The following is a 16,447-nucleotide window of genomic DNA, read 5'->3' as shown; positions in this document are numbered from 1 at the left end:
CTGAAGACAGCTCTGTATAATACCTAAATCCCTTAATGCAACCAGCAGAGCCACAATGCTTCTGTCCTCTAAAGCTGATGCTTTCTATTACTTCAAGATACCTGCTTATTCATCTTTCTTTTCAGCCCAAGTGCTAAAGGAAGGGTTTTGTGGTTGGAAGAAAGCCAAGCTCACAGTTCACAAAGTCAGGAGATAAACTGCTGGCCTCATTGTACTCAGTAGGACTTTTATCACTGGCTTCAGTTCTGGATTTCACCAAATAGTTTTGTATATGCAAAACTATATTTCTGTACATCTATTTGCTTGATCTGTGCATGGAAAGAAAAATAGAAGCACTTCTGAACAGCTTTCACAGGGACATGAAAGGTTTACCCAGAAAACAATGAACATGAAAAATTGCAGGCACATCTGTACTGTTCACTAATAATTTCTGTAATGAAAATGCAAAGCCCTAATCTATTGACTCCTAAGGATGAAAGACACTTTCATGGGCGACTTTAGACTGCACCAAGGCAAACGCCAACCTGGAAATCATCAGAATTTTTGATGCTCAAGACCTGAACCTGTTTTTTTTTCTTTGCTCTCATTTTTATTAAAGATCAGAAGAACACCTGGCAATCACAACAGCTGAATAAACTTCTTCATCTTACTATGAATGCAGGGAAAATGGAATGGAATAACTTCTGACAAAGGGAACAATGTGAACATGATATTTGGGTACAATCACCTTTTCTCTGTATTTATACCACTTCAAATAGGTAGTGAAAGCTATTTAATCATATTAACATTTAAAAATTTAACTTTGTAATAATTAATGGGAGATATCTTAGTTCATTCTCTGTAAATAAATGACCTGAAAAGAAAATATACTTTGCGTGAATCTCCCATTTATCAAACTAACAAGCATACACTAACCAGAGTGTGTAGAAATTATGATACAATTTGAGAAAATCTCATAACAGAGGTTATAATTCCTGCAATCATTAAAACCAAAAAATATCTGTTAAGAATTCTGAAAATAAGATAAATATGGTCATTTCCTGCTGCACCAGAAGAGCTAGGAGAGCCACCATATGTTTCAAGACATTTGCTTTCTGTCAGCCTGTTAAACTAATCTATGATATTACTGAAGCAATTATATAATAGGTATTATTGTATTTATAGCAAGCCAACACTATCTGACTAAAAAATGGAAGTATTTATAGAAACAAAACAAAAAAAAACATGAACTACTTATTTGATACTATGATATACCCTTGGCTCTGAATGATGTTACATCTGATGAATGAGAGGTGATCAGGTCAGGTAAAAGTTTTAGTGAAATGGACTCGTTATATCTTACTGATGGCTTTGCTTCTTTATGTATGGTCACAAATATTCATTTACAAGTTGAGTGTAAGTGTATGTAAAAAGATAAGGACACTATCTACATTTACCTACTCTGATCCCAGTTGGCTGCAAAAAGCAGAAGAATCTTCCTGCCACAGTGGTCGCGATTTTCTAGCACTCCTGGGAACCCATCAGTCAGAGCCCGTTTGATTCCTGGATCATCAGCCTTGAAGTTTTTGAACATATCCAGATTTAGTTGGCGGTACTGGAAGTACTGAGCCAGCAGTCTGAAGGCCTCCGTTTGGTGAAACTTCCTGGCTCGGAGAAATCTCAAGATGAAGGCATCATCTGTACGTAAAAACCCAATGTCAGGCCTTGTGATGATCATGTCCCTGACTTGCTGGATATCCTGATGCAAAATGTCTGGGTTTTCATTCAGTTCCAGGCGGGCTTTCTCTATAGTCTCTGGACTAAGTCCAGCTTGTAAATGGGTCATCTCTGCAAAAATCTGTTTTCCAAATCCTTAACTTCAGATATTTTAGTGGAAGTGCTGATCCCATTCAACAAATGGTCTGCTGTGAGCGTGAGCCATTCAGAAGCTTTTTGCTATCACGCTGATACCTAACAAATGAAAGCGAAGGGCTTTTCTTATTCCTGCAGAAAGAGTGTCAGGCAGTTCATATGTTGTATTATCCATCCAAAGGGAAGTGTTGTTTATTCCATCACTTTCTAAAAGAAAGAGCAAATATGTAAAAGGAAAATTAAGTATGTATATAAAGATTACACAAATATGTTTCTGAACTTTATATAACCATAAAACTGTTTTGTAGGCTTCATATATAAGAGGATAACAGCCAAATAATTTCAGAATCGGTGCAATTAAGACAGTCACTGACAACTTGAATGTATATATTTAATCTTTAAGAAGAGCACTCTGATTAATTAACAATTATATATTTTATCATCTTAGTATTAGAATACCCTTTGCAAAGTTGTCATCTAAAAGTATGGGAGTTCCAGCTTTCCATAACTTCAAGCCCAAGATGACAAAAGCAAAATTGATAATAATTGTTTCCAACCCATAACAGAAGCAATATTTCAGCTTCCTAAATATACAGATTTATACTCATCATAATAAGTCTAACAACTTGTTTGACTTGATTTTATCAGCTGTACTGTCAGCTTGTAGCTTTCCTTGAATTAGCTCCTGAGTTGTTCACAAAACTGTTAAAAAAATAAAACAAAACTCTACCAACATCACTGGTGTTTTCTGCTTGGTAAAACATCACTGAAAATACTTCCCATTGAGAGTTAATATATCTTCATGGGAAACATCCCATGAATAAAGTTTTGATGAATCGAATCTCACAGGGTTGGTGTTTTAGTTGTGACGAGATATATTTTACGTCAAATTCTTATTTTCAGTGCCTTGTAGCTTTCTTGAATATTTAGTTCTGAAATTCATTTTCTTTTTCATTCTTGTACGTTACCTAGAATTTGTTTTTATGAGTGTTAGAAGTGATGCTTAAGCTGTTATGTATAAGCAAAACGGTACAGTGAAATCTCTTACATTTCAGTGACATAATTAGCAAGAGGCTGTCATCGAAGTCTGTGTAGTTACACTTGTGTGAAATAGGATCAAGGTCTGTTCCAATGTGAAATGTGCATGAAGAAAGATCAAGATCCATCCAATTTTTCAGCCATCACAAAAACAGACAAGCAAACAAAATAAAACAAAAAACACTGCCTAACAGATTTATCTCTCTCTCTAATTTCTGAAAAAGAAAATTTGGTTTTAAAAATTAAAAGGGAATCCCTGAGTGAAAGACATGTTTTATTTTATTTGAAGAAAGCTGTTTGGAAAATTATGAATTATTTATAGCACAAACACTGTTTCACTCTGCTGCTCTCCTAGATTCAGTGTTCTCATATCAAACCAAGGGGACAGCAGCAGCCAGAGCATTTTCTAGATGGGAGTGCTCAAAGTTACACTGCAGGATGTGGAAGTTAATCAGCACAAGGGAACCCCAAGTTCCCTGTTTTGTGAACTTGCATGTCATTGATACACTTTAGATGCCACAGCTGCACCTCCAGGATAAGATCCCTAAATTTGAATACAAACTGTTTCTGCGTATTTTCTTAAAGGACATTTGCAGCGACAGGTAAGAGAAAACGTCCCCAAGCTTTTCATTCAACAGCAGCAAGCAGTTGACTTGTCTATGGGTGAGTTTGCTCAAGGGGAGTTTGCTAAGCAGCCTCTTTCAGTATTTGCTGTAGAGCTGGAGATACATAGAGCTACCTGCAGGGCAGAATACCCGATGATTCAGCATCAGCCTGGGAAAACTTAGGAAAAGGCAGAGACAGGAGGAAAGAAGGCTGCCTGTCTTTGACAAGTCACTACAGAGTGTGAAAGACTCCAGAAAAACATGCCCTGAAGTCTTGAGGGGGTAATCTACGGCTGCAGGTTACTCAATTGTTAAAGAAATATGGGTAGTATTAAAGATGGGTTACATGCATAAAAGATAATGCCTTTTGCCTTTATTAGACCAAATTAGGATAACTGCTGGTATCAACAGAATTCTGCTGATGTAAAATTAATGTAGGGCTTTGGAAAATCAGGCCAATAATCTGTGCTTTAGATCTCAAATTAATGGTGGCATTAGCATTTTATTGCATAAATCATGTTTTGAGTTAGAATTGCTTCCACAGAGCTAGTTAGGTGTGCTTAAGTATGACACTCTCACAGGGGGATCAGAGTGCCCAAGGGCACCTGGCTGCACTTGAGGGTGCTCAGCAGAGCAGGGGTGGAAGCAAGGAGCCCATCTGGGCTCTGTGTCAATTCTGGCTCATTCATTATGAATTTGAACACCTTTGGAGCTATTGCGACTTGTGGCTGTTAAATATGACCTCAACGGTTTCACCCATTTTGGACATTTGGGAGTTTATGAGCGTAAAAAACATCCCTTGCTCTGTTCCTTTTCAGACTCACATCTCCCCCGAGATGTTTCTTTGGAAATGAGGCAAGTTCCTGAAAGGTCAACTACAGGCTGCTCCAGAAGGAAATGGGGATAGACCAAGGAGGTTTGTCCCTTTGGATCTTCTCATGGGGTTCCCAATCAGTTAGTGTCAAAAATGATGCTACATATTATCATCACATTTTCTGACTATTTTTACCTTATTTAAATGGATTAGTACCCTTCATCCCCAGAATGATCCCAAGGTGAGAGAGTTAAGGTCCTCTCCTGTCAGACTTTGTTGCCAAAAAGCAATTTACAAATATTCAGTCTAACAAAAGAAACATTCTAAAATGTATTTCAGAGTTTTCTGGTGGTGAGTTGAGCTACAGGGATAGGATACAGAATCTATAGATTATTCTAATTATCAGCTGGAACAGCCTTTGCACTAAAATGCTTTACTGGCATAATGTTATATATTTCAAAATAATCCAAAATGTCTATGAACAGTATTGTCACTGTCTGAATCATAACACAAATCATGAGGTTAGTAATCCTGTCTAGCACCGTCGACTTCAAGGAGTTTGATTTATATCTGTGGATGACTTAGTTCTCCCCCTGTTTACCTTGACAATAAATTTAATGCTCCATAGCTACCCAGTTTAATTGTCACTGTGCTTTCTCAAATGGTACTGATTTATCCTGATTCCCGAAGGAATAGCAGAAGCACCTTCTCCATTTTCATCTCCTCCCACACATGGCAGTTTCTCCTCGTCTGGTGTTGTGTATAGCTTTAATCCATCTGCCAGTTTTTCAGGTGTTTACATCTTTGTTCTGCAATTTTTTTTTATAAATGAAGATGCTGGCTTTTTATTTTTTTTTTCTATTTTGCTACATGTTGGCACACTAGACTCTTTGTTATAGTCTCAACAGCTGCTTTTCTGTGTTGTGACTCTTTGTTCCCAAGGGACTATTTGCTCTCCTAATGTCTTTTCACAGCCACTTACAATAAATCATCCCTTCAAAGGAACAAACCTGAGCTTTAAACAAGGAAAAATAATTAACAGAGATATGAAACACAACTTATTAATACAGTAAAAAAAAAGAGGAAAATTTTGACCAGAAATGTGGTATCACATATGATTTCAGATTATTCTTTTTCTGTCACAAGAGAATGACAAGGGACAGAGAGTGGCTTTAGGATAAGTAAAATACTAAAAGTAGGATATGGTCTTCAGACAAACAAACAGCTTATATATTTTTTTCCTGACTCTCAAAAATAAGTCTTGGTTGATAATAAAATTTATAGCAATACTTAATAATTAACTAAAATTAAAATAATGTTTTAAGAACGCATATTTAGCACTTTCTGTTCAAAGATCTTAACACGCTTTACTACTCTCTCTTCAATGACAACTTCTGGATCATCATTCAACACCTATCTGCCCTACAATATCTAGAAAATTGGCCAAAACTGTCCTCAGTGAAGACACTTGTCTGGACCACTTTATTCTTGCCTACTTTGCAGTCTCTGCAACACCATTTGCCCCTTGAAGGATTGTCTTCATGTCCATTTGGCCCTTCCTCATACATTTAAATTCCAGACAGATTTTAGGGGCGTCTGTCTAATGAGAGTTTTCCATTCAATCCAAAGCTATACACTACACCACGTGAAAGTTCATTACTGCAGCTTTCAGATGGGGAAGGCACTGGGCTTTGATCCTCACCTGGTGTTAATAGTCATCATTGTTATGATTTGTTTCATTATATAATTCCTAGCTCCTAGCATTCATACAGATATTAGCTCTTAAAATCATGCCAGAAAAGAAGGGAGTGGGCAGGGAGGGCGGGAAAATGGTAGTCTAGAATGATTTCATTTCAGAGTGTGGGTGTCATCTCATTAAATTGCTTTCTAAAAAATATTTTGATGTTAACTGTGGAAAACATCTCTGGGCTATGTTCTGCTTAGCAGGGATTTCTTCATAAGGGCAGGGGAGGATGGATCCATAGCTGCACTCATAGGAATGTCTCCTATGGTCCTTTGTGGTCTTGGGTACTTTCGCAGGAACCCAAAATGGAGATAGAGTGCTCAGACACAGAAAAGGCTGTACCCTGGCTCCATGAAATAATTTCAAAAGAGGGGTGAGAAAATCTGACTCTCTTGTCCTTGGCTGCAGGATCCTGGCATCCACCACATCTAGGGGGGAGAAGTACAGCCCTGAGTGATTTGCCTGCAGTCATGGAAGAGATATTTCACAGAGCTAGGAACAGGGCATACATCTCCTGAGCAGCAAGCCTACATGTTAACATCTGGGCAACCTTTCCAGAATACTCTGCATAATGCAAAAAATATGAAACCACATTGCACACTAGGAAATAAGGAGGTAGACTGCAATGTTCCCTGTTTCCCCAGCGTAAGGAGAAGCTTCAATGGCCCAGTCAGGACCCCAAAAGTGCATAATTTCTTTATGCTTTTGGCAAGAGCTACCCCCCTATGGGGGACCCCAGCAGGCCTGTTTCACTTCCCAATTCCACTGCTGCTCAGATTATGAATGTCTCCTACAGCCCTTCGCTAAGGGATGAGATTCTCCCAGTGAACCTAAATGAGTTAAACATTGCAAGCCTTTTGCCTTTAAGGCCTCGAGTTCCCATAAACCTTTGCTAGGGAACTATTACTCCTCTTCAATATGAAAATAGGAAACATTTCTGACTCTAACAGCTGTGTGGGGAGTTTGATGTTTTCTCACACTTTCCTGGGTTGTGATCTCCTTGCTCAGGTGCAAAGCCTAACATTTCCTTCAATCCAGTAAGAACAATACATCATACATCCCTACACCCCTCGTATTATAGTCTTCTTGTCAGCTTGAGTCAGTTACAGGTTACCCTTGGGCCACATCTATCTGTCCAACAGTGGTAATTTAGCCATGGCTCAGCACAAAACATGGCAGCAACTCAACTGAACCTTGTAGCTCCCTGCACAGTAAGTAGGGCAGGCATGTCTGCAGCACTGACCTGCAGCTGCCCTGCTGCTGCTGCAAGCTGACGGGCATCAGGAGAGACTGACAAGGTTGTCTGGTAGATGTGAAATAAACAGATTTCCTCACTATCTTTTGACACAAAATTTGCAAAGTTATTGTCAGCTTGAGTATTAAGGAAATAGGACTACAAGCTGAGCAGGGAAACTCAGAGAACCTGTAAATAAATAATAATAATAATAAAATATAAATAAAAATAATAATAATAAAAGTTAAGCAAAATAACTGTGAACTAAATGTGTTTACTTCTATCTTTCTCCAGATCATTATTTTAAAGTTTTACATACTTATCAGCCACAGATAAACTGTAAACCCCTATGGGAATGTGATGCCTGACCTGTGGAATGTCAAACAAGCAACAGGCTATGTGGGACTTCCATGTCGGTCGTGAACTGGAAGTGTCACCATGCAAAAAGCATCCTGTCCACTACTGGATAAAGAAGTCGCTTTTCCCATTGTATAGAAACTTCCTTCAGCAGAAATTGTCAGCAGTATTTAAAACATGAATTCTGATCCCCAAGCATGATAATTAAGCTATGTGTAGAAATCTGATAGCACAGGATGATAATACTGGTTCCTGAAAAACCCCTAAATGCACTGTAGAAAACGTATTATGCCATCTATACAAAGATATACAGAAGAAGGAAGAAAATATATAATCAAGATATTTAATTCTACATCTTTAATAACATAAAGTTTATCTGATTTTATGGGACTTTTGCTACACATTACAAAGAACATGCTCTTTTAAAAATATGAAATGAAATGATTGCATATTATTGCCCTGTCAAGAGGGAACTTAGTTCATTACACATTATGACTGAGAAAGGTATCTGCCATCCTGTGGGGTGGCAGAGGGAGGAAAGAAAGAAAGGAAGGTGTGGCATAGAGGATGAAAGGAGAGAAAAAAGGGAAGGAAGGAAGGAAGGAAGGAAGGAAGGAAGGAAGGAAGGAAGGAAGGAAGGAAGGAAGGAAGGAAGGAAGGAAGGAAGGAAGGAAGGAAGGAAGGAAGGAAGGAAGGAAGGAAGGAAGGAAGGAAGGAAAGAAGGAAGGAAGGAAGGAAGGAGGGAAGGAAGGAGGGAAGGAAGGAGGGAAGGAAGGGAGAGAAAGGAAGGAAGGAAGGAAGGAAGGAAGGAAGGAAGGAAGGAAGGAAGGAAGGAAGGAAGGAAGGAAGGAAGGAAGGGAGAGAAAGGAATTTCTGCACCTAGGAATTCATTCAATTTTCCTGTGTTTTTCTCTTCTACTTAAGTCTGAACACAAACACAGCTATCTTCACATTTCTCCCAATACTGTCAAAATGAAGTTTAATGTAGTTTGATAATACTTCATATGTTCATTTTCTCAGTGGAGCAACGTGTTAGACTTAAGGACTTTATACAAATACTGCTAAAAAAAAAAAAAAAGCTGTTTTTAGAAAACAGCTAAATCCTAAGAGCAGTGGTAATATCAAGAGGTAAAGGACTTATAATCATCTGCCAAAAACTCTATGAACTTCCCCCTTTATAAAAGGCTGATGTTTCCACCTGTTTTAACTTGTAGAATCTGATTGTCACATCTCGTATTTGTATGTGCCAGACACCACAGCAATGGGCTGTGAGAGAATATATTTTTTTTTTTTGCAAAACAATAGTACTAATGCTTCAGTAATTGCATACCTAAATTAAAAACTGCAGAAGTTTACAGTCCTAGTTTGATGGAAATATTCTCTGTCATTTTATGAGGGTGATCATTTGTATTTTAACTGACATGGTCCCCTTTTGGAAGACAAGGAGGCTGTTGTTACATGTTTCAGTGAAACACCTTCTGTGTTCAAAGCACACAGAGTTTAAAGAATTATAGTTCAATGTGCTTGGGCTGATTCTGCAGTCCCTTTATTGCCAAACTCAGTTGCACTGCTTACTCTGCTACTCAGCAGCACTCGGTGCTACTCAGTAAAAGAGTGTCTGGTCTCTGCACCAGATTTTGTCAGAAATTATGAGATAAAAAGAATGGCAAGGTTCTTATAACAGGTTACATTATTGTTTCTTGTTTTGCATATACAAGTCTAATCTTTAGAAACTACTCAATAGTTTTCAAAGGTGGATGAGTCAACAAAATTCTTAAGATAAGCAGCAACATTCTATAGCAGAAACATATCAGACCCGATTATGCTGACAACATAAACTGTCCCTGCAAACTTCATGCTGGGATACAGACTACAAAGCAAGGAAATATCTATAAGGTTATCTGACTTATCACTATATCAAAAAGAAAATCCTTACCTTTGCTATGCAACGCTTGACATAATACTGTTACATAATATGTCATTTAGATGTTGGCATTGCATTAACTTTTATTACAGGAGAAAATCCGTGTTATCATCTGATTACTCAGAAAGCACATGAAAGCAGCCTTTCTGTAATTTAATTTTTCCTTCCAAATATGATCCAGTCACTGTTTAGTGATGGACAATGACTAGCCATCTGCTCCTTAACTTCATTATTCCTGGAGCTTGTTTAGATTTCGGAATCAGCATTTTGAAAGGGAAAGCTCTCTTCTTCCTCTGACCTTCTTCAACCCCCCTCCGCTCCCACCAGGATTAAACCACTGCAGACAGAATTAAAATCAAGCCAGCAGCATGCATGGGGTTGTTCCAGCAGTTACTTGGTTTATGTTTATTTTCTGCACGAAGCCCTCCCTGAACACACTGCTTGCAGAGACCACAACTTAATTCTTGACTTCCTCCAGCACAGGATCCATGGGGGTAGGCATGATTCACCCTACTTCTTCCCTGCACACATTACTCATCACTGTTTGCCTTTGGGAAAGCAGAACATTTGACCGACCCTGCAGTCTCCCTCCCCTTAATCTCTCACCCCACTCTGGGCTGAATGTACCTGGTCAAAACAGGCATCAGTTTGCTGAGAAGCAAACAGGTATCTGCATGTGTTTGGCAAGCTCCTATCTGTCTGCAGATAGCTGGGGTCTCTACTTGGTGACTTAACTCCCAGCTTTAACCCTCGCCCCTCCGTCGTCCTCACATCTCATCTGCTCTGAAATTGGATCTAGACTTTCCCTTCCAACTTGTACTCTTTCCCCTGCTTCCCCAGGCTGGTGATGGAGAAGAAAGGCACGAGGGGCAGATGGGGCAGGAAAGAAAGGAAGGGGGGAAACTGGGGCAGGGAGGAAAGGGGGCAGGAGAGCAGAGCAGGGAGGAGAGTAGATAGGAGAGGAAGAAGCAGGAAGGCAGAAGGCAGAGAGGCAGGGTAAGGAGAGGCAGAAGAGACAGGGTAGGTAGGAAGTAGGAAGCGGGGAAGGGAAGAAAGGCAGGGAAGGTAAGGGAAGTAGGGCAGGCAGGGGAAGTAGGACAGTTGGGAAAGGCAGGCATCAGGGCAAGGAGGAGAGAGGCAGGGCAGACAGTGAGCTGGGGAAAGAGGGAGGCAGAGAGCACCGAGGCAGGACAGGCAGGAGAGGCAGGGAGCAGGGAAAGGAGTCAGGGAGGGAGCAGGCCAGGTAGGAGGTGTGGGGGAGGTAGGGACCAGGGAGTCAGGGCAGGCAAAAGAGTCAGAGTCAGAGAGAAAGGTAGGAGGGGTAGGAAGGGTAGGAAGGGTAGGAGGGGTAGGAAGGGTAGGAGGGGTAGGAGGGGTAGGAAGGGTAGGAGGGGTAGGAAGGGTGGGAAGGGTAGGAGGGGTAGGAGGGGTAGGAAGGGTAGGAGGGGTAGGAAGGGTAGGAGGGGTAGGAAGGGTGGGAAGGGTAGGAAGGGTAGGAGGGGTAGGAAGGGTAGGAGGGGTAGGAAGGGTAGGAAGAGTAGGAAGGCAGGGAGCAGGGCAGGCAGGGAGTAGGCAGCTGTTAAGAGCAGGGCAAGCAGGAGCAGGCAGGAGCAGGCAGGGGCAAGCAGGAGCAGGCAGGGGCAGGTAGGGGCAGGCAGGGGAAGGCAGGGGCAGGCAGGAGCAGGCAGGAGCAGGCAGGGGCAGGCAGGAGCAGTGCAGGCAGGAGCAGGCAGGGCTCGGCCCCCGCCCGCAGCGCGGCCGGAGCTGTCCGCCCGGCGGGTGCTGAAACGCCGCAGCCCGGGCCCGGCGGCGCGGGGAGGGGGGGACGGGATCGCGGCGAGCCGCCCTGCCGCAAACCGAGAAAAGACAAATCCAAATACCTGCACAGAGCCAGGCAGCCTGCCGCCGGGAGGGTTTGGGTTTTGTTTTTTTTTTTTAATCCCCCTGTAGGTGTCCTTGCTGTTGAGCTGGGTGGGTGAGCAAGATCTCCCGGCTCCCAGGTTCAGGCTCAGATCTCTCTAGAAAACTGTGAATGAGCGAGCGCCAGCTCCACGGGGCTATGATTTTTTTTTTTTTTTTTTTTTTTTTGGTAGGAGGCGTGTGCACCAAAGCCTGGGTCCTTCCACTCGGCGGCTGCCGTCCCCCTGGGTCCTAAGCCCTCCTGCCGCCCGCCCGGCTGCCTCCCGGCGCTCCCAGGCTGCGGGCTCGGCGCTCCGCCACCGCCGGGGGAGTGGTGACAAAGGAGCCGCGGGCTGCCGACAGCCGGGAAAGCAGCAGCACAGCCGGTCAGTGCGAGCTTAGCAGTGTGGGCTTTCGCCTGGTGACACGGTCTTCGCCGCCTTTATTTCGCGTATTGCCTCTTTCCCGGGGAAAGTCGGGGAGAGCGCAACCTCCTGCGACATTTACAGCAGCCACAGAAAGGGTAATCTGCATGAATTATAGATAGGATGCCTTAATGAACATGGCAGCCTGGTTTTAAGAGAGAAGTTGTCTGGGTCAGGCTGCAGGTACACCTAGCTCAGGGCATTGTCACCAACAGCAGCCACAGCGAATGTCCAGTGAAGAATATGAAAACGGGACAAGGTTCCCCCCTGCACTCTCCCAGCCCCTCTCCCAAACCTTTAAACTCTTTACTCCGACATCAACGTCGTGCCTGTGTTTTTAGGATCAATTTCTCCTTGATCTTTCCCAGTCTCTCCTACACCTATAAATTTCTGAATCATCCTTCCATAATATCCTTTGACAAAGAGCTCCACAGGTCATCTGCCTACTGCAAAAACAACAACCTATTTTATAGGGAGATCTGTAAGCTTTAGCTAACATTGTAGAAAGTATGGGAGGAACTTCTCTCCTCTTATTTGATCCTGAAAATCTCTTTCTGTATGAGCATCTTAAAAGCTATGCTAGGAAGCTGTACTTGAAAGACTTTAGGTTACTTAATGGCCTTGGCACACTAAACTCACACTCCACTGCTCATATCAACACAGTAAGACCTACCAATGGTAAGAGGAAAATGCATTTCTTCCTCTGCTGTCCCTGAACATTGTGGAGTATAGTTCCTGGGAAGTGATGGATTAAAGCCAGCTGACTCTTAGTCTCTGCTTTGGACAGAACTCCTGTGTGAGTTACTGAAGGATCTCATATAGTGAAGAACTGGGTGATAAAAGAGCAATACTGATAAAGGTATGGAACAACTTTTGCATTAGAAATGACTAATCAGAGTAGGATTCTTCAGCATGGAAAAAAATATAAGTAAGCATATATATAATAGTGGTCAGATTTCTTTCATCATTTAATAAGAATGATTAACATGAGGAAAATAAATTGGAGCAATATCTCCCTATCGTTTCCAGTTCAAGGAGTAGGAGAAATGAAACCCACTAGGTCTAGATTCAAAACTATCCAAACAAATCTATCCATGTTTCTTCACAAAATATTTAGTGAATCCATAGAACTGATTTCTACAGGAGTTCAGGCTTCAGAAAATTGTTGAACACATCCATAGAAGAAGAATCCACTAGAAGCTGTTTATCATGAAATCATGACCTCTGGCTCAGGAAGCCCACAAACAGTTTGCTCCACAAACTGTTGAAGGTTGGGCTGGTATTTGGAAAGAATACCTACATCCTTGCAATGCCCTTATTCCTTGCCTTAGCCATCCACTGCTGATCACTGCTGGAGATAGGCACTAGGCTAGATGGACTTTTGATCTGACCCAGTGGTGGTTGCTCTTGGATTCTTGTATACGAAGTAGGCTTTGAAACTACGAATGCAGCAGGAGCACTGCCAACTTTGTTTTCGCTTGAAAGAGGGAAAGCCTATGGTTTTGTTCTATTTGAAAGAGCATACATCCAGTCAGAATCACTTGCTTTTAGGGGAAGTTCCACAATATTCATGAGCAAAGGCAAAATGAATTTGCTGGGAAGATCCCTTGTGCTTTTAGAATGATTTGCGTGCACAACCACTAATTTAACCCACAGCATGTTTAAAAACAGCATACAAGGCATTTACATCCTGTGACCCAATCACATTGACTGCAAGAGGTAAAGCAGCAGCTCAAAGGCAGAGAGTTCAAAACTCTCAAAAGAGAGAGCATTTGTCCCAACACTTGAGGGGAGATTGTTTCTAGCCCCAGGAAAATTAGTAGTCAGTTAGTAAGTAGTCTCATTAGATCATTATTTTCTGCATAGAGATCAGTTTCAAAATAAAATATGTGCTCTGTTTTCATCATTCTGTTGCAGGCTTCCACTCTTGCACATATGATAAAGATTAATATACTAGCTACTGTAACTATGCAGTACTTCCTTGGGAATTGTTAATAATATTAAATAGAATGAACATGACTCTATAAGCCAACTGCCTTAGGCAGTCAAATGTGTTGGCTCTCAAGTTCCAAATTTGATGTATGCTTAATACTGGGGAATTTAATGTTTTTATTTGTTTGTTAATTGAAGGTTTTGGGTATTTTTTGTCCCCCCTTTAGTATTGCTGTTTGGTGACCAGTGCCTGCTGGTCCATGGGTTGACTGACATGTAGGACAATGCTATGGTAGAAGTGAGTCTCTAAACATATTACTGCAGGGCCTCATATTGATCCCACTGCAAATATTCTCAGGTTTCTTTCTCATCACTGCTTCATTACTTTCTCATCATTTTCTTTCTGCAAAGTCTACTCTGTACTCAAGAGCATGCTTCAGGTCTCATTTTTTTGTACTGTCCCCATCATTACACTTAAACTGAAATTATATCCTCATGAACAGGTATGTTGAAGGTAAAAATCCTTCAGTTTCATAACGATTTCTGGGACATAAGAAACTCCGTTGCTGATGTGCACAGGATGGAGCTGCATCCCACTCTCATTTGCAGAGTTGAATATGCAGAGCTAAGGGAAGAAAAATGCACCAGTTTGTCACTGAAGGCATTAGAATTGACTGAATACCCAAAGGAAACAGATCAATGTATAAGGGGAAGGATATTTTATACAGCACCTTCTGAGCATAAAACAGTACTTTGATAATAAATTTATTCTAACCTGGCTTTCCCTATCACCACACATATTGATTCTCTGTTTTAATGAAGTGCCGTGAAATAACAAACTTTGAAAGAGAATATATTTTTTCAGCACTAGTGAAAAGTATCCATGTACATGAACTAATAAGGAAGCCATGGAAAGGTAGAGTTGCTCTATGCTCTAGGTAAGATAAACATTTACTTCTGGATCCGCCCTGTTTAGAGCAAAACATTCCATCTTCTCTCAGTGACATTAGACACAGCCCCCTGTTGTCTTCTTTGACTCCCAAGAAGTGCCATGAAGCTAGGGGCTAGCTGGCATACTTCAGCAGTCCTGATATTATACTCTCTGTCACTGAAAGCACAAAGCCATTGAAAGATTTTGATTCATTGCATAATCAAAGAACTAGAAACAAATTTTCATTCTGCTTTCATATTAGAATACAGCTATATTTCTACATCAAACAAAAATATTTTGATATTCATCCCCTTATAAGGTTAGTGTTTGTGAATGGTGTGCATATATAAGGAGAGGAAGAGATCTTTGTACATCTGTGTACATCTAGTGTACATCTGATACTGTACATCTAGTGTATCTAGTGTAATTCATGTTTCCAATGTGATTTCTCCAATATTTAAAATGTTCTTTTCATCTTGTGAATAAGGAATTTGTGAAATAACACGGTATTGAATGTCCCTGTATCTTTAAATTTTCTTTTATGAAGAATTTGCTGCAAGTTTCTAAAATTAACAGTCAATTTTAATAATTAATTGGGAGCTCATTCTTTTTCCCTAATCTACAATTACCATCTGGTTTTATTTCTTTTGAAAGAAACTGCATTGAAAGCCCCAGTAGATTAAAAAATAATAATGCTAAAACTGCTTAGACCCAATAAATCATTATTCTTAAGGGAGAAGTAACTCTTACATCACAGTTCAGAAGGATTCATGTTATAAATCCTCCCAGGTTTCCTGAACCTTTAAATTATTTAAAATTTCATACCCGGGAATGCAGAACATATGCAAATGGATTGTTAGTATGTTTTATTTAATAAGAAGGGTCCAGGTTTTGCCTTTTTTTACTCTTGATGGAAAGAATTCACTCTTTTGCTGAATTCACATGCAATTACTGCTATCTAGATAGTATATAACTGGGAAATGAGCATGTGGAAGGGTGAAGATGAAATGTTCCGAACTTCATGGAAAATCCATGAGCCACCACAGAGCTGGAGGTCAGAGGCAGAAGTTAGGTAAAGTCAAACTCTCAGGGCTGTGACCCAGAATTTCATCCCTTAGCTGTTCCCTAAGGTATAAACCCCACAGGAGGCTTATTTGGGGTTGTAAAGTTCCTGGTGTAGGTCCAGGCTGAAGCAGCTTGGTAGCAAAGATCAGGCAGCACTCAGAAAACTACAAGTGTCTCTCTGAAGGCCTTTGGGTGTTGGACATGTTGACTTTTGGTCCAGGTGTGCTGTTTAAGTCAGGTACAGATATGGCTTCATGTCTGTAGTGGGTTTAACTCAGCAGCACTAACCGTGCTGACTTTAGTGAGATGCCTGTGACTTAAATCGCCAAGGGACCTGCTTCTAATTGAGTTCAGTTACTCACAAAGTCAGTGCTACTCTGTCTAAACAATGATGACACTCTCTTGCTAAACCGTTGAGTGTCTGTTTGCAGAGGGAAATAGATTATGTCATATTTTGCATGGCTAGAACCTAAATGATTTTATATAACCTTTGAAGAATAGCACAGCAAAACTTAGCCTTACTGCATAAGAAACTAGAGATCAGAGCTAACTTCCACCTGATCCAGGAGTAAGACAACTGAAGGATTGTCAGGCATGACACAAAAGAGACATGCAAGAGATCCACAAA

The 16,447-nt window shown here is 41.0% G+C and overlaps 1 protein-coding gene across 2 annotated transcripts in view; it reads right to left on the bottom strand.

The window, feature by feature from the left end:
- CLVS1 (clavesin 1) overlaps window positions 1–12,261 on the bottom strand; it is a 104,727-nt gene extending 92,466 nt beyond the window's left edge. The window contains exons 1-2 of one of the 2 annotated variants that reach the window (XM_080579423.1): window positions 11,448–12,261; window positions 1,437–2,058 (exon numbers count right to left, since the gene is read on the bottom strand). In XM_080579423.1, the coding sequence (XP_080435549.1) occupies window positions 1,437–1,825 (389 nt within the window). In that variant the 5' untranslated portion in view covers window positions 1,826–2,058; window positions 11,448–12,261. The remainder of the gene's footprint in view (window positions 1–1,436; window positions 2,059–11,447) is intronic. The other variant, XM_080579424.1, reaches the window with a different exon arrangement.
- Window positions 12,262–16,447: the final 4,186 nt, after the last annotated feature.

Source organism: Anser brachyrhynchus (assembly GCF_964034855.1).
Source record: "Anser brachyrhynchus genome assembly, chromosome: 2".
NCBI lineage: Eukaryota > Metazoa > Chordata > Aves > Anseriformes > Anatidae > Anser > Anser brachyrhynchus.
The sequence above is the reverse complement of the archived record's forward strand: the minus strand, read 5'-3'. Positions and strand labels throughout refer to the sequence as shown.